We start from the raw sequence: 23,651 nt of genomic DNA, 5'->3' as shown, positions 1-23,651 counted from the left end.
AAACCCACCAAACACCAACTTGTATTCATGAGTTTTTGTAAGCCAGTTAAAAGCTACATTCTGGTTGGCACCTGTTCAAGGCTCACTACATAACGTAGTGCCAAAGCCCTGCTAATCACACTAAATGTAACAGCCTAAGACATCTGACAGGGCATCATTTCTTACCTCAAAGCACAGCACCAGCAGTTCTAGTTTTTACAAGGAAAAATGTCAGGATGGCATTTTTATAAGCAACTTTGCAGTTAACCTTATGCATCACCTATGAGTCACCCAAAACTGAAGCACAGCTGTGACCTCCCTCTGCTGTTAATTCTCTCTCAATCAAAACACCCACACAAATAAGGGATTTATTGTTTGTAATAATTTACATATAAAAAGACGAGTTCATGTGTTTTCCATCATCACGTTTAGGTACTGAATTGATCTCAATAGCTCAAAGAGAAGATTTTTTTTTTCTTTAAAACTGCATGATATGGGATGACAAATCTCAAAGGTGAAATGTTCTTACCCATGTAATGGTTTATAAAAAGCCTTTGTATTTTATTGACATAGTGAAAATAAGTATTATTCATAAACGAATGTCCCAAGCATAAGAAGTTTTTTTTTTCTTAAGGCAGGCTGGGTGATTTTAGAATAAGTATTTTATTTGGTATTGTGACTGTCTTGACTTAATCGAGCTGCAAACTCTACCAGTGTTCTTGTAGGTCTCCCTGCCATGCCTTTTCGAAGGTAGGGGACCTCATCCTTATTTGACATCACACCAGCTATATCTAAATGAGCCCAGTGAGAGGCAGTCACAAATTCCTTCAGGAATGCAGCAGCTGTGCATGCTCCTCCAGCTCTGTGGGAAGCAGAAAAGTTGTTTCTAAAGCAACACCAACAGCACAAACATTAAACAAATACACACTGAAAGAAGGGGGCACATGAAGGGTATTGGTACATCTCACCTGCTGTACTTTCCAATGTTACTCAGATCTGCAAGAGGACAGTCTGTTACTTGTTTTGTGTAATGCTCAAAAAGAGGCATTCTCCAAACTCTGTCTCCTGTCAAAATGCTGGCCTGAAAAAGAAGCAGTGAAAGTTTTTGCAAATTTTTCTCTATTTTTTCTGTTCCTTATTTTTTTATAACTGCATTTACAAGCCCCTCGATCACACATGATTATTTTTGTTTAGCTTTGATCAGTCTAAAAATCTTCAGCCCGATTCAGTATTTGGAAATACATTGCAAACCAAACCGCTGAATCCTGTTGTTAGGTATGTTAGTGTTAGTCTAAAAGCAAAATCTAAAGACTGGATTTCTTCAGTTTTCAATTTCCTTCCCTTCAAAGACTCCTTGAGCCATCATGCTTCAGACAATCATTAGAACTCTCTGAATGTCTGCACCAGTGTGGTTAAGCAAGATCAATTATCTTTTTAACATGAACTAATTACTGTCAGTAGTAGTCCAGAGCTTATGCATATGCAGTAAATTATCAGAAGATGCAGATCCCTGAGATGATGTGGATGCTGTTTGCTGTGTGATATTGAACTTCACTAAAGGGCTAGTAATTAATAGTCAAAAGTAATTATTTTCAATTAAATACAGTACTAACACCATTCTAGGATATTGAGATGTAATAACATACCATTTAGATTTGCATAAAGACTTTGAGTAAGGCACTTTTCAACAGCAGCTATTATTGAATTATTATGATTTAATAATTAATGCAGATGTCCTACTTCATAGAGGTGATTCCAAAGCCAAGATGAGTTTGTGAACACTCCAGTTGCAGCAGACCCCAATGCAACATCCATGGCACCTAAAAAAAATACTTTCAACATTATACAACAAAGGCAAAGATGGAGCTGAGCTACTCCTCTGCATCTTAACTCCTCACAGAACTTGTCATTTTTAATTCCCATTATCAGTAGTTTCCAACGTCTGCAATAACTAAAGACTGTAGCACAGCTGCTTTTTTAAAAATGTAAATGTTGTTAAAGCATTTATATAATAGGACAATAATTCATAAAAATATATTCTGTATAATGAAACTAAATTTTATGTTTTCAGCTTTGTTTCTTAGTGTTGTTTCTTAGTCAATGATGTCCAATACGATATATTCAGCAATGACAGTGTCTTAAAAAAAAAATGGAGTGGACTTTTTCCAGTTTATAGACTCCCACAGTTTTCCAGCTGATATTTCCCCTTCTGGAAATTTCACTTGCATTGATTTTGGTACAGCATATGTGAATTTACTTTAAGTGAAAATAATCCTCATCTAAATATTAAATCATGCCTAAAGCAGAGGGATTACATACTTATTTATTTGGTGCCACAGAACTGCTTCTCTAATGCCACCACTCAATTCAAAATGGGATTTTAAAAAAAAATAGGAAAAAAGTAGTTTCACAAAATGTTACATCACAGAAATTTCTACAGGAGCTCTCCTCCTTCCTGCTTGGTGCCCAAGGATCCCAAACACAGAATAATCTGTAATGGGAGTAAACTCCTTCTATCATGCCCTCTGTATGGGAATACTTTTATACAAGCCAATGATCTTAAAAATCAGCTTCATTTCTGTCTACTGAAATTTGCCACAGCATCTGAACTGGTAAAATTGATGGAATACATTTTAAAGCACTAGTACAGAACACAGAATGTTAGGGGCTGGAAAGGGACCTCCAGAGACAATTATAAAGAGAATTCTTTGCTTAATGGATAAAGCAGCACAGTGGACTCCTGTCTCAGCTACTCTTCCATGTTTGCTCACTTCAGCTACAGTCACTTCACCCATGACAGCAGTTGCTGCAGCTCATGAGATGCATACATGTTGCTGGCTGTAAATTTAAAATTACAACCTCACTCATGGGGATAGAAACCACTAAAGCCCATTTTATTCTGCCTGAAAATATGCAAACACCACCTAAGAGATACTTCAGTCAAATGAATTCTTGGGAAGATGATAATGACTCTCCTGTTCTACTGTTTAGACCCATGGAGACCTGAGCTAGCTGACTGAATGGAAGAACTGGTGCTGGCTCAGGCACTCTGGAAGCTGCTCACAAAGCAGATATTTTGGCACCAGAATGGCAAGTGCCTTATGGACCTGGCAGGATTTTTCCACACCATGCCAGTATCTCTGCATCACACAGCTCTGGGAGATGGAAGGGCTTGATTCTGAAATGGAAGCACTGGGAAATTGCATTAGAAAAATCAAAGTCTACCTAGGTTTTCTTGATCTTCTTAGCTCCAGCTCAGCTGGGCTGGCCCAACTTCATCTGGATTGCTGAGTGGGTACCCTGAATGCCAACACCCCCTCCATTCCTGGAGACACAGTGCAGCTGTACAGTTTGTCAGAGCAACAGCTATGCCAGCTGTTGTCCTACTAAAATCATCTCAGTTGCTTTCAAATTCAGGTGAGCTTTATAGTACAACTGCTCCACAGCCCAATTAATGAGAGTAACAAAGAGCTGACTGGCAGAATGAGCAGGGAAGGGAGATTGCTTACCTGTCAGTGTTGCAGCATTCACAATAGCTCTTGCATTAAAATTGTGAGCATAACAGAGAGCATCAGCTAACAGCAGTCTTCCCTCTGCATCTGTGTTATCTACCTTCAGGTGCAAAATTAGAAAAAAAACAGGTTAACTACTGAAAACATCCCTTTCACAGACTTGCTTCTAATATATCATCTTAAATAGCTGTCAGATTGTGAATGCACTGCTATGGCCTTTCAGGTAATCAAAATTTACCCACAATGAACTAAAAAAAAAAGAAAAACTACACTACTGATATGTTTATAAAATAACAGCACAGCTGTAGCTGAGGCTACATCCATCTTTCAACTGAAAGATTCAGCAAGCCAAAGGTGGCAGAATCACAGAAATACAGATATTGGTTAAGCCATCTACTTCTGCATTAAATCAGTGGTCTACAGCACAACTAAGTTTCAGCACCATTTAATCCACAAGACAAGTACAGAACAGTTTGGATTCAATATGAAATACAGAATTTGGGTCTGGGTTTGGCAGGCTCCTTTTTACCAACAGCTCCTATGATGCAAGAGTTCTGATTGTACAGAGCAGCTTGGTAGGGTGAACCCCTTGGTTATGCCAGTGGCAAGCTAATAATCTTACATCTTACTCCAGATAGTACAGAAGTGTCCTCAAGGGTCTGCTGGGAGCAACTGATATGTTATTCATTCTGACTGAGGACCTATATTTATAAGCATTTTAATAATCTCTTGTGCTCAAACAGGATTTTCTACCACAGTCAGTCAATGACCATACTTTTTAGCTCTTCCTAGAAATGTATAAAACATGTCTAATCTCTTCAATCTACTTTAATATTTAAAAGAATCCTATTACAGCAATTTCCAATCAATAACATGCTTCATAATTTTTTAAAACAGCACACTTTCACAGCTTATTTTTTAAAGGTTTTTTTTCAAACACATAACTGCATTAATGTGATTTGATTAAACAAATTTACCAGAAGTATTCAAAAATCCAAGTTTCACACGTGTACCTGTATTGTTTTTCCATTTTTGGCTCTTACTACATCCCCAGGCTTGTTTGCTTTACCACTGGGCATATTTTCGCAGAGGGGTGCCAAGCCTCAGAGAGAAGAAAAAAAGATGCATTATTAATCTCTTTCTCAGAAAAGATGAAGAAACAACACTCAGAGAAACCCCCCAAATCACCTCTTTAAGAAAACAGTACTAGTTTCATATTGAATTCATACTCCAATCTAAATGTTCCTGGTTCTCTGCTCATTGCAAACAAACAGTGAGTAGTGTTCAAGGACTTACCATAGAACCCCGACCATAAAAAGAGCAAATAGAGATGAGCAAAAAAGGTCATTGTCAAAAGTTCAACTATAATGGGTTTTCCCCAGCATTCCTAGAAAAACCCACATTTTTCTGGCACAAGGAATAAGCGAATTGTGGACCACTACTTTTCCCAGGGATTATGTACACAGCCTTTTGTTCCACTGATGTAGGACAGGAACGTGAGGCTGTGGGTTTCGCTGCCCTCTACTGGTTGAAGTACAAAAGTGACTAAACAATTCCCTGAAAGTAAAGGTTTTCAAACACAGTATTTATCCTAGAGAGGATTATGTATCACCAGAAATTCGGTCTTGCCAATGTTCCTGAATCAGCTCATTTAATTGAAGGTGTGCAACACTTATGCAGAAAAATGTAAGTATTTCTCATATTTCAAATAGTATCAGCAGGCTGGGATTTTTGTTCATTTGTTTTAGATTTTTGCTGAGATATTCACTTAAGAAAAAAGAAGCTGAGCCCTCTTCCTGTTCAGCTGTGGCAAACACTCATGCCGGTGGCTCAGCTAGCTCCGTGTCATTTTTAATTGCTTTTACAGATAACCACATTCCTTCTTGTAACAAAGGATCAGAACTTCTAAAAAAAATGTTCAAAACAAACCTACTGACAATCACTTCTCACATAAGATCTAAAAATCATGCCTTCAAAATCTTAATTTAGCATTGAAATATTTTATTTAAGCAAAGACAGTCATTTTTGATAGGCAAGTGAAAATGGAAGTTTAGACAAGTGTTTGCAAAAGTCCCCCATATTTTTGTAAGACTTCCCAGTGCTGATACTTGAAAACTACTCAATCTAAAAACCTTGATTTTATGAGACTGCTTTTTGACAATTACACAACCATACTTACCAATTATGTTAAGAGGCAGATTTAAAGCTGCTGCTGTCACAATGGCTGAGCAGATAGTGGCTGCCCCTCCCATATCTGCTCTCATTGCATCCATGCCTGATGATGGCTTCAGTGAAATGCCACCACTGGAATAAACACAACAACTATCATCCAAAAAAAGTTGCATGCATTGATAATATTCTGTCCATCTGTATGTTTTAGCACCAAGTATCAGTAAATGTTTTCTCCTACCAGGCATACTGAGAACAAGGTATGTGGGGTTTGATTTCAGATTAAGTATGTGCCTGAATTATTTCCTCGTAATTAGGATGCTGTAAAAATCCAGGTAATCTGCACCAGACTAACTCAGTGGTCTTCATAATAGCAAAGAGCACAAAACCAGAACAAAATAGCACACTTGGTAAGATCAGTGTGTGGAAGGGGAATAGAATGATCAGTTCTTCAGTAGTTATATGACAGGAAAAGCAGCTATAAGGAACTGCTGCAATGAACAAAATTTTTTCTCTTTCCTTAAGCATAATCTAGATATCCAGTGACATACTGCAATTACAAACATGGGAATTCTTCCTTTCAGACCAAAAGCCAGAAAAAAGTAGGAAACTGTTTGTTTTTTCCCCCCCGAATTTCCATTTTCCCCTTACAAGACAAGAGCATATCTATTTCTACTTCCTCCAACCATTTTTTTCTCCCCAGAGAAGGCAGCACAGTCTGCCTTGTAGGGCAAGGTCACTGAAACAGCATTGAAAGATAAGCTGAATAAAGAAAAAGCATCTCCCAGTTGAACATAAGTAGCAGAAAGGCTTTTTACCCCCTTATTCATGAAAATATTAGCATACATACCTGTCAAATGTAACTCCTTTTCCTACAAATACCAGTGGGGAGTCATTTGTATTAGCACCACCTGAATAGTGAATCTCTAGGAAGATGGGAGGTTCAGCTGAACCCTTAGCTACACTCAGGAATGCTCCCATCTGTTGTGTTGCTATCCAAGACTCTGGCCTGGAGTGGAAAAAATGGTTTTTTCATTAATTTTTTTGTTGTATTTGCACACTTAAACTATGGTGATTTTAAAGCTTTCATTTAAGAGATCACAATTCTTGAAGGTTTATACACAAACAATTTAATTTTACTGAGTTATTTTGGGAACCATCACTTTACATTGAACCAGAAGTACTTTTTTTTTTTTGGTGAAACAGAAAAATAGCACCTCAGGGTTGCTGCTTGCTTTTTGCCTTGCCTTCTTTAAAACAAACAAATAACTGCTCTACTGCAAAAAACAAAACAAACAAGAACTGCTCTACATTTTCTGCATCAAACTCATTAAACTTCCACTTACCCATCAGGCTGTAGTCTCTGAAGGCATATGGAGTAACAATATAAGCAGAAGGTTACACTTTAGCTTTCTGGTATCTAGATGGTTAACTATAGGCAAAGTTTATTTCCCTGAGCCTTCTGCTTTTCAAGAAAACAGTCTCCAGTATTTGCAGTAACTAGAAATGCTGAGGCAAGAAGCATTAGCTGTGCAAATTCAACTGCAAGGGCTTTTACAACTCCAAATCAACATTTTTAATTAAAAAAAAAAAAGCCTCAACAGTAGCAGCAATAAGAGGATGTTTAATTACCACATCTGAACAAAAAACCCCAAAGGTATGTATAAAACCCAGTGGAGAAGAAAACAAAAGGCATTAGAAAAAAGGTACCTAGTACTTGCCCTCTATTCACTGACTCTTCATTAGGCTCCCTCTTTCACAGCAGATGTCAATTAAGCTGTAATTGGCTGCATGACTAATTGACAGTCAAGCATTTCACTGTGTCACAGTCTCTTGCTTCCTCTATAACTAGAAGCTCAGGTAATGCTGAGAGCAGTTTCAGTCTGGGCACCTCTCCTCTCCAAATGCTTCCCCTGCTTTTGTCTTTGAAGTGGCGGAGTGGCACAGGGCATATTTGAATAGCCTGGAGATTATCTTACCCCGCAGAGGAATCATTTAAATGGAACTTACCTTATATGCACCTTCACATTGCTGAAACTTCTGAGCTTCTGTTCCATGTATTCAGCAAATTTGGATGGAGTTATATAATTAGCTGGAGCCTCCATGAGGTACCGAGCGAGGTTCTGACCCTCAGCGTAGACAACACCCTTTTGCCAGGCCTCACTTTCAGCACTAAACACCATAAAATAATCAGGATCAGAAACATTTGCAAAAGTAAGATGTTGTCAGCATCCATCTGTTCTCTCCTGTTTGAAAATGCAGTGTCATTAACTTAGGGCACTTCGGAATGTCAGAGTAATCTTACTACGAGGAATTTAGGATAATATCCAAGGTAAATCTAGTCTAGTAGCTTGTCTCTGCTTCTAGTCAGTGCCAAATGCTTCACAGAATGCTAGAAGAATCCTGGAGCAGAGAGATGTAGAATTATCTGTCTAATATATTTGGTCTTGTCCTAATCCTTGCTAGTTAGAGATTGACTTAAATCCTTAAGCACAAGGTTTAGTATCGCTTCAGAATTTGTAATCGCATTAATTATAGCAGCCCTGAAAGTTTTTATTTACCATAGGAAGCCTCCAATTCTGTTTTTCACTTTACTGGAATATGATTCTGTGATAAGAGTGGAATTTGGATCTCAGTTCACAGAGCACTCAAGGCATTTCACTAATGAACGACAGAGGAAACATTCGAAGAGCCTAGGGGATGTCTCTCTGGGTACTTCGCAACACTATCATTCCAAAACCTTTCATTTTACTGAAACAGAACTGAAAGGCTTATTTGCTTTAAAAGATATGACAGCATTAAGCTGGATTCCATCTCTAAGAAGAGCTACACAGTGGAGAAGGAATTTAGGAGGAATACAGAAACATTGTCTGGATATGGAAGGATAGAATTAAGAAGCCAGATCTCATCTGACACTGAAACTGGCAAGAAGTGTGAAAGGCAACAAGAGAACTTCAACAGGCACATCATAAGCAAAAAGGTCAGGGATAATGCTGACCCACTGCAAATGCCAACAAGAGAAGTTCTCAATGCCTGCTTTGCTTCAGTCTTAATAGTTATTAAGATCTGCTTCCAGATTCCCCAGTTCTTTCTGCTTTTTAACAGCTTGGGAAAGAAAGGTACTACACACAGCAAGGGAAGATAAACTTAGGTTTCCTTACAGAAGCAGACACACATAAGTCCTTGGTAAGAGGTAGTGTGTATCTGAAGGTGTTGAGGGAGCCAGCTGGTATCCTTGCAAACCTGGTCTCTGCTTGATGTGGTCTCTGATTACTGGAAAACAGCAAGTCCTTATCTTTAAGAATGGCAAGGAGGATATAGGGAGCTACAAACCATTTATTGTAGACTAATCCCCTAAAATTTCATTGAGAAAGTCACCTTAGAAGCATTTCCAGGTGCCTGAAGCACAAGATGGTCACTGGGAACAGTCATTAAATATTTGGGGTAAATCATGCCTGACCAACTTGACTTTATTTAGAGGGTTGGCACAGAGGATCAAAGCGCATGTCATTTATCTTGGCTTTAGCAAGCTTTTCATGTAGAATCCTTGCAGACAACTTGAGAAAACATGAAAATGAGGGGTAGGCTACAAAATGGGTGAAAAAACCTATAAGAACTGTTGGGCTCAGAAGAGAGCAGACAAGAGTTGAACAATCTAGCTGGCAGATAGTTATGTGTGGTGTTCCTCAAGGGTTGATACTGATGCTGATACCTTCATCAACAACTTGGACAATTAAATGTACCCTCAGAGGTTCATGGACACCATCACATTGCAGGGAGCAGCTGGAATAGGGAGGACAGGTTCCCCATTCACAGGGACCTCGACAAGCTGGGGAAATATACCAAAGGTAACACCATGAAGTTTAACAAAGGCTGGTGACAATTCTTCTATCTGGCACAGAACACCCCTGTGCAACCCTCAGGCTGGACACTGACCAGGCAGAAAGCAAAGCTGCAGAAAAGAACCAAGGGATCCTAATGGAGAGCTTGAACAGGAGTAAGCAATGCATTCCTGTGGTGACAAAGGCCAGCCTTGTACTGCAAGGGTTGGATTACAGCACAGCCAGCATGTTAAGGGAAATAATTATTCACTTCCTTGGCATTTGTGAGGTTGCATCTATCTAGGTCCACTTTTGAGTTCCTGAAGCAAAAGGAATATAGATAAACTGGAGAAAGTCCATAGGAAGAGCCCTAAGAGGGGCAGGGAGCTGGGGTACATGGCATCTGAGGAGAAGCTAAGAGAACTGGGTTTGTTTCACCTAGAGAAGAAAAGTTTAGGAAAAATCTAATTGCAGTCTTTCCTCTACACTTAAATACAGAATTTATAGAGAAGATGAAGACAGACACATCTCAGAGCTGCACAGTAAGAGGGTAAGAGACAACAGGCTCAAAATTTGACATGGGAAAATGCCAGAAGGCAGAAAGAAAGAAAGAAGAAATGCAGCAAGAGCCTAGTTACTAAAACAGATGCCCCAGTGAGGCTGTGGAATTTCCATCTCATGAAATATTCAACACTGGACTAGACAAAGGCTGGATCAACCTGATAAGGTTGTATATAACTTCCATGTTATCCCTAATCCAAGCTGGAGCTGGACTAGATGACCTCCAGAAGTCCTTTCCAACCTGAATTATTATATACAAAAATTACTTCCAGTGGCGTTAGGGTTCATAGGACCATATACTGTTTTCAGGAGATGTTTATTTAATATAAATAGAAATATAATTAGGTCACAAACTACCTGCTGTATTACAAAATGGGAAGTGTTGCCATGTAGCTTAGCAAGACGTGCTTCACTTCAGAGGTTTTATTTCACCAACTTCCTTGTAAGGAAAGACTTGTTTCTGTATAAAATATGTGTGGGAAATACTTCTCTGCATGACAAAATATTCTACATGAAGAGTCCAAATTCACCTCTGATAGAGTAGTAGGGGATTAATAAAACTTTGTTCTGGAACCAAAAGCTCTGATATTACTTTCTACTCTCAAACAACAGTGATGTTTATTTAGAATCCAGAAGCACTCAAGCTTCTCTTCTTGCATTATATTCTCTGAAAATATAATAAATTAACTATTTAGAATGTATCCATCACAACATTGTCTGCTGTCAGTTAGCATTTCCTGATTCTCAAAAGGATTTCTGCATTAATGGAGTTTGAAATACCTCTGCTCCACAATTTTGGCATGAAGTATCAACACCACAACTATCCTCCAAGTCATTTTTTTTCCTTTTATTTTCATCCCAAGCCTTCTTTTCCATGAAGCAGCATTTATATCTACCCTTAACCTCAGAGCATGGCACTATAAATACACTTGAGACATAAAATAATTCCAGAAATTCAAAGGAGTAGAAGCTAAGGGGGATACTACTGCTACCTCTGTCCTCTCAGTTTTATGTTTTTCTACTACACAAGCATGCACACAGTTTTATAAATAAACAACCAGATAAATAAATAGGTCAGCTTTCCCTTTGCCATCACCTTCCATGAAGCTGAGGAGTAACTCCAGGTTTCTTTTTTTGCTTGAGCTCATTATATTCATGCAACCCAAGGACAGCACCTTCTGCAGCTGCTTGAGCATCTCCACAGGGGTCAACTTCAACACAAGGCATCTCCAGATCTTGGATTTGTCTGCAACCAACTGAAAAAAACAGTACAGAATGAGTAGGCTGAGTGTTGCACATAACAGCAAAATGGGCATCAGAGATGATCAACATAACATTTCAAGGGAAAAAAAAAATGTAAACTTGAGATACCTGAGTTTAGAGGTAAATCAATTAAAAAGAATCAATACCTAAAAATGGTAATTACCATACTGTGACTGAAAATGCCACTCAATTAATTGTAATGATTAAGATATTTCACAAGAATAAAAAGTCAAGTTCACAGTTGTTCTGATTCTTTTAAGCTCACTCAGTACCAAAGAAAAGCTCTCTCATGCTGCTATGCTATCGATTACAACTATTTACAGATAACAGAAGCTTGCTTAGTTTTTTGCTAATATATAATTGCTCTTTTCTTTCAAATGAGTTCATACAACAACAACAACAAAAGTATTTCATAAGTTCTATTTGGTACCCAAGTAATTTAATGAAATTTTGGCAGCTAGTGAGACAACACGGGCTAACACTCTGAAGACAGAGCTGTCACACATGCAGGACTGACTTCCAGTCTCAGATTACCTCAGACAGTCTGCAGTGAGGACTCTTTTTATTCTTGTTTTACACACTTAGGTGCAACAGTTACCCTTAGGACAGAGAGGCCTCCTCTGCCTACAATAGGTAACATACTGAATCACACTAGTGTGAAAGATACCAGTTTTTAACAAATATCTCGGTTAAAAATGAAGTGACAAACATACATATATATGCATAGTTAAGTACAGTGTGACCATAAGGTGAGTTAGTGATGCTGTCTGGCTTGAAAATAGTAATTATGCAAGTGCCTTTTCAATATCACACTTTTAAGGAAAGTTATTTGGTATAAATAACTGGAGTTACCTGTTTGTAGATTGATTTACGTGCCCTATAACTCCTTCCTTGCTATGGAAAAACTTGATGAGTATCAGTGAGCAGTAAAGGCATTTACCAAACCATGCAGTAGGTTCTGCATTTTTTCTAAAGACTCAACTCTTCAAAAGTGGAACATGCTGTACCACTGCAGTAGTTCTATAGACAAAACACTTAAAAAAATTTAAAAATAGTTAACCTGCAACAGCTGCACGAATATTTTCTTTGCCTTCATTCCAGTTTTCTTGGTCATTTATTCCAGCATTCTTCTTACCCAAGCCAACTACAATGACACTTGGAAAGTCCTAGATGAAGCCAACACACAGATGGATTTACCTTCCCAGTCAAACCAAGCACAGCATTAAAATACATCCAGAATTGTCTCTATGATATGCACATTTGTAAGCTAAGAGTGCCAGTAGAGTACCAAGGTCTTGCAGAGTCATTTGCCCCAGGCATGCAATCAGTTGTTCTGTTGTCCAGTTCACAGTTAATAACATGTACTGCAGCACACAGAGCTTTATACCCAACAAACAAACTCTATACTTCTCAGGGCAAGTCAAAAAGTTCTTTGAAAGCTGTTTCAAATTTCCAATTGCAACAAAAAAAGCCAGGGCTGAGCTGGAGACTTGTATCCTTCTTTGGCACAGTACTTTGTTCAAGGAAACAAAATAATTTTAAAGGCTGAACCCATCAGCTGAGCTCAGGAGCCACGCTGGCATCTTTGTCAGGTAATAAACCAAAGCTGCACAGAGGTACACAGCCCCTGGAAAGCAATCTAGCTGTGCAGACTAAATGCTTGCCTTACAAGCTGTGAGTGGAAGGCAAACAGGAAGAAATAACAAAGATTAAGAATGAAGTCAAATTTGTATAAGGCCATATATGTGAACAGATCTTCCACTGCTCTCAAGAAAAATGAGAAAAATTAAGTTAGGCTCTGTCAGATCCTAACAACCAGCTTTCAAACTGCTACAGTACAGTGTTTTGGTACACAAGATGATGAAACTAATATTAGCTTTCCAGAAGATGAGTGATTCATATTAACATTTTTTTAAAAATATTATTTTACACACTCAGAAGAGGCATAAGGCCAAATTCTATTGCCTTCTCTTGCACAGATTTGCTACTCATCCTGTATGCAGAACTGGGATAATGGGACCTTCAGTGGACTCAACATCCATGAAGTTTCTGAGAGCCTTGCTACCAAGTCTGGTGTCATCTGTCTGGGAACCCTGCACAGAAATTTACACATGGTAGGTAATACTCACTCCAAATTGATTTATTTAAAATAATTGAAATAGCCCTAACATAAGACTCATTTATACAGGGACACCTGGTGTCCTATTACATGTCTGCCTAGTCTCTCTCTACTGCTCCAACAAAGCACCAAATTGTACCATATTTGCCAGCTCCATCTATGTACATTAGATGTATCGGCACTTCTCAAATGGTGCCAAAAGCCTAAATTTAAGCAGATGAATCCCATACATTATGTCTGCTCAGACAAAAGTCTTGCTTGAAGAACAGTCCCACATCTTGCTTTCAGAGCACGTGATTTTCATTAAAGCCTGTGGTGGGACTACCCTTGTGTTAGAGAAGGTTTTTGCAAATACCTGAACACACTTATGTGCTCACTCATCTTGAGCACAGAAAGCACATTAGAAGTCTGCTCCAAACCCTGTTGTGCTTCAGCCCACTCAATAATCAGTTATTCAGAGCATAGCACCTCACTTTCCAGCAGGGTGGGGGGGAGTGCAGGATTGTGCAAAAAGCCGTGCAAGCGTGAGAAGCACAGAACAGGAGGTTCAGATAAGAACCACATCTCTTGTTGAGGGGTGAGAGGAGGGGGAAGAGCAGCAGAGCATTTATACAATCACAGCAGTGAACTCTGCTTACAATCAGATATAGAGGCAAACCACACACTAAAATCCAAAGCTCATACCTGATGCAAACCATGGAATATGCGTGTTTTGCCTTTCTTCAATGGTGGCCCAGACCTAGGACACACATAGAAAACAAGTCTTTCAACTAGAAGTCCTTATTGGTGATTAATCTTACAGTACTATTTTCACTCCACAATCACACAGTGCTCCTCAACATTATACTGAGACACTTGGCTTGGTGCTGACTGACCAAAAAGGACACTCCCCAGGAGTGTCTCACCTGTTTCCTCAAGGGATGCATTTTCCCACAGGAGCTCCCCTCCAAACTGCTTGGCCTGGTAGAAGCAAATACCAGCCTGAGAAGTGGTACAGACACAAACACTAATAATGATCAGAGAGAATATTCTTACTGGTGTTTGTAGGTACTTCAATCCATTTCAGAAGTTTACCACACACTTACAAGGACAGAAGTTCTCTCAGCTTTCCGGACACAAGTCTATCAAAAGCATCTCCTGCAGTAGTGAACTGGGCAGCACCTCCCTCCTTTTCACTTGAGTAGATTCCCAGCACAAGACCCTAAAAAAATGATGTGCATTAATGTAAACAACATGACATTTAGAGACCCTTCCAAAACATGAGCACGTTGTTAAAGGTGTTGCTACTGCTGCAGATGTTTCCCTACAGACACAAGGGGGTTGGAACAAGATGAACTTTAAGGTCACTTTCAACCCAAACCATTCTATGATTCCATGACTCCATGTTGTCTCTTTTTACAAAATTCATTTCACAGAATCACAGAATAAGTCACAACTGGAAAAGACCTCTAAGATCATGATTGCTGTCAGCACGCCTCCCGTCCTCCCCATAAAATAAATAAAACATATTTATCAATATCTGTATCCCCATGCCCTCTAGAGCATGAAGTGCCACATCTACACAGTTTTTAAATACTCCAGGGATGGTGACTCCCTGGGCATCCCCTTCCAGTACCTGACTGCTCTTTTAGTAAAGAAATTCTTCCTGATATCTTGTCTAAATCCCCCTGGTGCAGCTTCAGGGCATTTCCTCTCCTCCCATCGTTATTTACTTGAGAGGTCAGCACCCACCTCCCTCCAACCTCAGGTATTAGTAGAGAATGTATAGTATGTATAGGGAGAGAGTTGTATGAATTGAACAAACACTTGGCAAACCAAGATAAACTTCTACAGCTACTTCTAAGCGTGAAAAAGAAATGAGATACAGCATAACTAAAGTCACCATCATTTTGCTCAAGAGGTCGAGACAAAAACTCTGTCAATCTGTAAGTACAAAAGAGCTTTCCCCCCCCACCCCCCGCAACCAGTGCAGCTCTCCAGCCAGGTGCATCCAGGGGGAACGCCGGGGGCCGCATCCCTCCCTTCCGCCTCGGCAGGACAGCGAGATGCCGGGGAGGGGGTGAAAGGGGCAGAACCGGGCACACTCAGCCATGAGCAGGAGGAAGGGACACCCTTGCTCCCCCCTCCTCCTGCCCCTTTTCACCCCGCTAGGCGGGAAGATCCGCTCGCCGCCCCTCACCTTCCCGCTGTAGCCCCGCGGAGAGGATCCTTGCGGGGGGATGCTGCCGGCCAAGGGGAGAGCCCGGCACAGGCGGCGCGCAGACACCCTCCGCACCCAGGGCAGCAGCATGGCCAAGAGGCAGGTTCCAACCAGGAAGCAGGCAGGAAATAGGCAGGAGACAGGCAGGGACCAGGCAGGAAGCCGCCCTGCCACCCCCTGACCCCGGCGCGCTGCGGCGTCATCACCGGGAGCCGGGCGGGGCGGTGCCCGCACGGAGAAGGGGCGGGTACGGGGTTGGGGGTGCGGGGTCACCGGGGAAAGGGATGAGGGTGTTTTCCCCTCTGGTGGTAGATGCTGTAGGTGAGTGTTGGCACGTCCTGCTGAAGGTGGGACAGCGCTTTGTGGGGTTATCACAGGCTTTAACAAAAAAACAGCCAGCCCTGGTAGGCATCCGGCGTGTTAAATTTGCGTGGGGAAGATTAAAATATAAGCGGCTTGGGAAAAAATAATCGAAACTTTACTGCAAATGCAAAACCCAAGGAGCTAGCATTGTGTTCCATGGAGGATGGTGGCTTATTTGTCTAATGTCAGCATTTCTTGCCTAGGAAGAGTTGGTCGGGTTCTGAAAGAAAGCATTAATTAAAGAAGCATTAACAGTACTAGAGTGAAATATAGATAGATAGAAATATATATAAAAGGAAAAAAATTATGTAATAAGAATTCTAAAAATATATAATAAAAAGGATAGACCGATGAGGAAGACTGTGGTTATATTTTATTAGGAAAATTGACACCTGGATACTGGGTAATTAGTCTAATGTCAGATGTAGAATCCTGCCTATAGCAAAAGCACTGTATGGAAAATAACTGTTTGGAGTTTGCTGGCATTTGTTGTATCAGCACTATCAAAAGCCAGTTTCAGTGGCACTGGACATGCACTGAGTTCCATGTCAAGTGATGGACAATTTTTTGTTTATTTGGTTTTGTCCCTGTGGTTTGGTTTGGGTTTTTTTTTTCAGAAAAGTGAAACATAGATTCTAAGTAATTCACTGCTATATATGAGAAGCTGACATTTCATGGCACTGTGTGTGTAACAATTTGCTTTTCCAGGCATCTGCAACTGAACTTGCACTCTTAGGTCAGCAGAACACAATGAAGAAGGGAAGCTGGGCCTGTTCTTCTCTGACTATATTCCAGTTCTCATCTAACCCCTTTTTCCCATTAAGTGGTATGGAGAGGGGTAAGGCAGCTTATTTAGGACAGTGACACCCAGAGACAGGGACTGAGCCCAATTGCATCCATTTTATCTTCTAAAATTACATTTTTAAACACTAAACCATAATGTTGAAGGAATCAAAGCGGTGATTAGAGTTTAGCTTCATTTATTTTGGAGAGGCTCTTAGACACAAGTGTAGTTCTTAGACGAATACAGCTGCTCTGCATCCTGCATGGAGCTTCTGTATATTCTCTGTGTACAAATGAAGTATTTTCAGGGTATATGAAGTTGTCTTCAGTTCTCTAAACTGAAGACTTTTACAACTGCAACATTGGTTTTCTAAGAATACCAAATGAAATAGTAATTTAGAGCATAAAACATCTGTTTTCATTGTCTTCAGATGAAAACAAAGTAAAAAAAGCATAGAAATAAGTATTTGGGTCAAAGTTATTAAACTCATAGGCTTAAGATGGGTTATATGTCCTTATTTAAACATCTAAGTAAGTGTCCTAATCATCAAGCATGTTCAGTATCAACTTGTTTTAGCAACTTTCTTTACTGAGTGTGCTGCACTAGTATTTTGGTTAAATAAAAGATGGTTTTAGACACCCGTGAAAACACTTGACCCTTACAATACTAGTTCTGTGAATAGTTTTTTCAAATTAAAAAAAAAGAAGTGTGTTTTTTTTTTTAATAACCTGACAAGTTCTTAAAACACTTTAAATTCCTTTTCTCAAAAAAGTTGCTATTGTTTTCAAAGAGTTTTTCACAAGAATAGTTACATGACCTAGTGGTCTGATGAAGAGTAACCAACTGCAACATAATTTCTCTAATTTAGATTATAATGTCTTTTATTAATTCAAAGACATTCTTCAGTTGTGTGCAGGTTCTCTTGCTAATAGGTTATGTGCTTACTATAGCAGGCAAATTCTAAAAATGAGATGCTTAATGGCATGTTATCTTCTTGGTAATATCCATTAGTGGTGGCCCAAGAATTAGTGAATGCCTGTCAGAATTATGGTATTTTCTAACAAAATAACTTTTTCACACGTTTAACTATTTTTAATCATTTTAACACTGATTCATCATCACTTTTATGTGATTTCAGATAGACACGAGAATTGACAGGATTTCTGAAGACCATTAATCTGTCAGATTATTATTAATAATCTAATCTAAGGTAATATAAAAGCACTATTAGATTCTCTCTACTCTACTTCAGAAGCTGCAGTCAAACCTGAACTTGCAGCTAATATTTTTTTTTCATCATCTGCTAGCATCCCATGAGCTTTTCTTTTTTCCACTGCTTTACTCCCTGGGGTTGGATACGTTCTCTTTTAAAAACATTTCACACATACTTAGCCTGTGCTTCCCCCTGACTTTAGCCTCACAGACAATAAAGTCTTCTTTTTCAATGCAGTATAACATGATCAAACATACCTCATATGGCCCTCTCAACATTTTCCAGGTAATTCTTTGAAACTAATTGGCAAATGTGCATTCTTTCTGTTCTGAAATAACCTTATGTTATCAAAGATTTGTGATACATGTATTTTATTTTTTTTTTTCTAAAACAAAGACACTTGGTTTAGCTGAAATCATATTTCACCTTATTTTCTAAATGTGAATTTTCTAAAAAACTGCCAACACCATATATTCACTGCAGATATTTGTCAGCTTTAAGAATAATTATAGATGTAGCATTTATTTTTCCCACTTTCCCACACATGTTAATTGCTGGTATTGTAGGCTGACCTTAAAAATACTGCATATTTTCACAAGTGACATCTTTACTCATGTTTATACCAAAATTGTCCACCCGAATCAAAAGCTGAGGTGCAAAGAAAAAGTTTCTCTCATGACAGATCACTTGACAAGGTAGTTTTGTGTAGATTTACTAGTACATGATATCTTCTGCTGTAACATTTGCTTCTTCTGTTTTAGTCTTGATTTTAGGGAAATTAATCCCACTTATGAGAATTAGCAGCAAATTTACTGCATGTGCTGTGGCACCTGCCACACAAAGCCAAAAACAGTCTTCAAAACGTTCTTCTAAGATAACAAATTTAAAGACATTTTCCCGAAAATTGGCAATTCTTTCCGTGAGGTGATGAAGTCTCACAGCAGCCATGAAGCTGGTGACTGCAAGTGCAATAAATCCTCCTGCAACAAAATGAAAGAAATATTCACTGTTGTTGTCAAAACAGGACATTCTGGTTGTGCTTCAGAAAGGCTACTTCAGTACAACGAGCACTGCACAGAAGAAGGACAGACTTAGGCATGGCTTTGACACCTTCAGAGTGCTTAGTGTTTAACTGTATGGACAAACATCACTCTGGCATTTGGAATAAAGTCATTTTATCCATGAGATGGAGTCTCACAACTGGCATTTGCAGCTCCTGTAAAAAACTGACGAGACACAATAGCTGAGATTGATGGATGAGGATTCACTGCTAACTTCATTTTATTCACAAGTATTTAATACAAGGAGATACTTAGCAAGGCAAGAGAAAGAACTTTTAACATTTTTCAAGAATATAAATAATGAAAAATATTTGTAAATGATTTTACCTGCAAGGAAGTTCCAAAGGCATATTCCTGCTGGGCCTTTAATAGCCCGGTAAGGAACTTTTATTGCATTAAGAATGCAGAATCCAAAACTGACCAGAGAAAAGCAAATGGCCACACAGAGGAACATGATAATCATCACATGCAGGCCTGTGTTCAGCTTTTTCACCATGTGTGGGAAAACTGGCAAGAAAAAAAATAATTCAGTGTGTATTTTCTCTTAATAACAGTAAACATCACACTGTGATGGTGCTAGAAACTTAAATTATACTTGGTTAATTTTTTACAGAGGCAAGTGGGTCAAGTAGTTACACACATTTTCATTTTTCATTCATGACTCTTATTTGTCACTGTGTCAGACAGACCATGAATAATAATCCTTTACACAGGTTATGTGAACTTCAAGCTTAAGTCCTGTTTTAACTAGTTAATTTTTCTCTGCTGCTGTTATCTGCTGCATTCTTTTCTGTCTCCTTTTCACCTCTGCTCTCCATCCCAAACTCCTTTTCTTAAGCTTCCCATTTTTGTCCCATACTCTTAATCTCATCCATTTGAAGTCTGATAGTCCTACTTTCCTCATCCATCCACTTGCTGCCTAAAATAGTATCACTCCTTTCTCATCTTATTCTTCTTTCTCTCTCCCTCTTTTTAATACTGGCCGTAGAGAAATCTACTCTGATTTCATGCTAATCCCACTGATTTCTGCTCTCAGATTCCATTCTTGGATTCTCATCTAGTGTTTATTTATTTCCCCTTGATGCTCTTCTGGCTTCCTGGCAGTGTTTTAGTTACATCTGCCAGATGCTTGTGAAGTATTGCAGCTGGGGGGCTTTAGGTGAAGTGCTCATGGTCTGCTCTAGGCATGAGCTCTTCCTCAGCAGCTCCTGTCTCCCCTGTCTTTCCAGAGCAGTAGCTTTCTTCTTGTCTTCACAGCCAGAGTTACTTTGTTGGAGGGTCAAATTGGCCAGGTACAGGGAACTGAGTATTCAGTTTATCCTGCTACCCATTAGTAAAAGAATCAGAAGAAATGTGAGGAGGGAATTGTAGGTGACACTGACAGGAAAGCAAGAAGCTGATTAAGAAGAACCTTAAAACAGGAGCTGATGAAGGACAGCACTTCAGGTAGCATAGCACTGCACACTCATGTGTTTGGATGAACTAGCTGCAGTGAATAAAAAGTTACTAAAAGAAAGGTGTATTATAGACAAATAAATAGAGTGCTTCCTATGCTGCATAACTGAAAATGAATCCAAGCAAGACACATAAAAAGTAGGCAGCAGTAACTGGCAGATGTCACAGTGAATTTCAGGTGTACAATATAGAATCATAGAATCATAGAATTGGCTGGGTTGGAAGGGACCTCAGAGATCATCAAGTCCAACCCTTGATCCACTCCTGCTGCAGTTCCCAGCCCATGGCACTGAGTGCCACATCCAGTCTCTTTTTAAATATCTCCAGGGATGGAGAATCCACTACTTCCCTGGGCAGCCCATTCCAATGTCTGATCACCCTCTCCATAAAGAAATTCTTTCTAATATCCAACCTAAACCTCCCCTGGCACAACTTAAGACCCTGCCCTCTTGTCTTGACATGACATGAATTCTAGTAGATTATGTATAAACCTTCATCCTGTGCAAATGCTACACAAAAATCCACAATTTGACAGTTCTACCTTTTTGGTAACTCATTCTGGGATTCCAGTTGAGTCTGGTATATATGGGAGTTACAGAAGAGACTCCAACAAGAATAAAAGAGGGAAGTAAAAGGGAGTCATGAGTATATATGAGAAATGGGAAGCCAGAAACAATCTTCCTTGCCTAACTGGGTAAATGTCAGGGCTCAAAGGGTTGTAGTCAATGAGGCTACATCTACCTGGCCACCAAAGCCTTCAGTGGTGTTCCTCAGGGCTCAATCCTAGGATCAGTTCTGTCCCATGTATTTATCAATTATCTGGATGCAGAAGTTGAATGCACCATTAGCAGGTTTGCTGATGATATCAAGCTGGGAGGTGCTATTAAACCTCTTCAGGGACAAGATGCCTTGCAGAAGGATCTAGATAGATTGGAGCAGTGGGCAGTCATTAGTGGGACAAGCTGAAGTGCTGGATTCTGCACCTGTGACAGTAACACCAGCCCCAAGTATAAATTATTAGAGGAGGGACAGGAGAGTCCTGCAGAAAGGGCTCTGGGGCTGCTGGTTGGCAGCAGACTCAATATGAACCCTTTGGCAGCCAAGAGGGCAAACATCACCCTGGGGTGCATCAAACCCATGATGGGCAGCCAGCCAGAAGCACTGATTGTCCCTCTGTATTTAGCACTAGTGCAGCTTCACACCTCTGCAGTTCTGGGCCTCACAATTCAAGAAGGATCTGAAGGTCCTTGAATGCATCCACTCCTGTGGGCAAGAAAGCTGGTGAAAGGGCTGGGAGTCATCTCCTATGGGAAACTAATTTGTTTTTTTGTTTTTTGGGTTTTTTTCTCTTGCTTTATCTATTTATTTATTTAATAGGTTGATGTTTTGGCCAGCTTAACTTCCTGAACTACCTCACCACAACAACTACCAGAGCCATTGCAAAGGGTGGGTCAGGATAGCATTTCTACAGCCAGGGAGCTGTAGTGAGACTGTAGTAGCTTCAGCTCATATTGGTTGAAGTTGCTGTAGACCTGCAGGCTGAGCTAAAAATCTTTAATGCAAAATACCATTTTCTTTACAGCCAAGCATGTGTGAAAACTGGAAATCATCAGAGTCCAGATCAAGTCTCAGTGCTTTTGAGATCTGAAGAAAATCTTTTAAGTTAAAAGGAACACATGATAAGAGTTTCTACAACTTCAAGAGCTCAAGCAATTTTTTTGTCTCCAAAGTTACCAGAAAAGAATGCAAATTTTTTTTTTCAACATGCTAATAATGTTATGAGTATCTGCTATGCAGACAACTGCATTAGAACAGCTAGAAAAATACAGAAATGTGGCAAGCTAAATAGATTTATACTTCTTAAAGGAGAAGTATACCAAAAAGGTGTTCAACAGAGAAGGCAAGGACGGAAGCACAATGAGATTGCAGAGCAATACTTGGCATAGAAAGACTAGAAGGAAACCCTCAATCAGGCCCTTAGGCATTATTTTTCCCCATCTTGATTCCAAGATCATAGAACACCACTGGAAGAAAAAAAGCTATCCTGAAATTACAGGGATTTTACATTCACACTCAGATCCCAAACCATGAAGACCACAAGTCAGCCACAAACATAATTTTAATAATAATAATCTCCATTCTCTAAGTTCTGTAAATGGAAAGAGTGGAGTGCTTTTAAAGATGAACTGTATGTTAAACTAAAGACTGAACCAAAATTGTACTTACTTGTGAATTTGGAACGCCGCCCTCCCAACCCACACTGCCGTATTTTGCCACCCCTGAAGAGTCCATAATAAATTTCTCCAATGAACTTGACCAGCTCTGGATCTGTGGCATTGACCAAATCAGCTCCTGTTTTGCAAAGGATCTTTCCAGTCATCCACTTTGGGGTCCCCATTGCAACAACAATCAAGACAGAAGACACAAAGCTTATGAGAGAAGCCAAGGCACATAAAGTCTTTTTAAAACAGCCAGGCATCCTCGTGGTTTCAAGGCATCATCTCCGAGGCCTTTCTGCAGCAATCAGGCACATTTTTAATCACGCTTGGAAACCCACAAGCAACTAGCAGGCATTTCGAAATACATCTCATTGTATTTTGAAGCTCCGGGAATTAAACTCCGTTAAAAATCAAGGCCAAAAAACGCGTTCTGTTGCGACAACATCTTGAGATGGTTGCAAGGCTTCATTACCCTGTAGCGCGGTGATGTGTTCCTGCAGAGAGTAATCCTACACCTAGCGCCTGGCTAATGTGTCATTGTTTAATTGTCCTTCTCAAATGACAACAAGTTCTTAAAGCTCGTGGGACTAAAATTAGGAGAAGCCTGCTTTTTAGATTATTAAAAACCTGGGTCTGCGAGAGGCGAAACACCGGGGAAAAAACCAACCAACCAAACAAACAAAACGTAATTTGGCGACAGGATTTTGCTGGCATCTCAGCCCTGCCCAGCTGCCTCCTCTCGAGGTTTACCCCCACCCTGCCTCTAAATGTCACTGCTCTCAGTGCTCCCAGCGCCATCCCTGCTCCTTGGAGCGCTGCCCTCCCATCTCTCAGCCTCTTCACTGAGGTCCTGAGGCGATGTTCGCTTCACACATGCCTAAGTTCCGAGTTACACCGGGAGGCACACAGCTCCCGGCTGCTCAGGGGCCGCA

At 39.9% G+C, this 23,651-nt stretch overlaps 2 protein-coding genes across 3 annotated transcripts; both read right to left on the bottom strand.

Moving 5' to 3' along the window:
- Positions 1 to 630: 630 nt before the first annotated feature.
- On the bottom strand, positions 631 to 15,836 carry LAP3 (leucine aminopeptidase 3). 2 transcript variants are annotated; one of them, XM_030449701.1, is made up of 13 exons: positions 15,604 to 15,784; positions 14,510 to 14,625; positions 14,109 to 14,163; positions 12,366 to 12,471; positions 11,139 to 11,298; positions 7,671 to 7,832; positions 6,511 to 6,669; positions 5,671 to 5,795; positions 4,505 to 4,593; positions 3,489 to 3,591; positions 1,720 to 1,799; positions 948 to 1,060; positions 631 to 841 (listed from the first exon to the last, which is right to left on the bottom strand). In XM_030449701.1, exons 1-13 carry the CDS (start codon positions 15,712 to 15,714, stop codon positions 643 to 645), a joined length of 1,578 nt encoding a protein of 525 aa, XP_030305561.1. In that variant the 5' UTR covers positions 15,715 to 15,784; the 3' UTR covers positions 631 to 642. The 2 variants fall into 2 exon arrangements, with proteins under 2 accessions (XP_030305561.1, XP_030305562.1); XM_030449702.1 differs by lacking the exon at positions 14,510 to 14,625 and having other exon boundaries at positions 15,604 to 15,836.
- Positions 15,837 to 18,698: 2,862 nt separating this feature from the next.
- On the bottom strand, positions 18,699 to 22,979 carry CLRN2 (clarin 2). Its single transcript, XM_008495610.2, has 3 exons — positions 22,727 to 22,979; positions 19,373 to 19,552; positions 18,699 to 18,964 (listed from the first exon to the last, which is right to left on the bottom strand). The coding sequence occupies exons 1-3, from the start codon at positions 22,977 to 22,979 to the stop codon at positions 18,699 to 18,701; spliced, it is 699 nt and encodes a 232-aa protein (XP_008493832.2).
- Positions 22,980 to 23,651: the final 672 nt, after the last annotated feature.

The sequence above is a fragment of the Calypte anna genome, chromosome 4A (assembly GCF_003957555.1).
Source record: "Calypte anna isolate BGI_N300 chromosome 4A, bCalAnn1_v1.p, whole genome shotgun sequence".
Taxonomy (NCBI): Eukaryota; Metazoa; Chordata; class Aves; order Apodiformes; family Trochilidae; genus Calypte; species Calypte anna.
The sequence above is the reverse complement of the archived record's forward strand: the minus strand, read 5'-3'. Positions and strand labels throughout refer to the sequence as shown.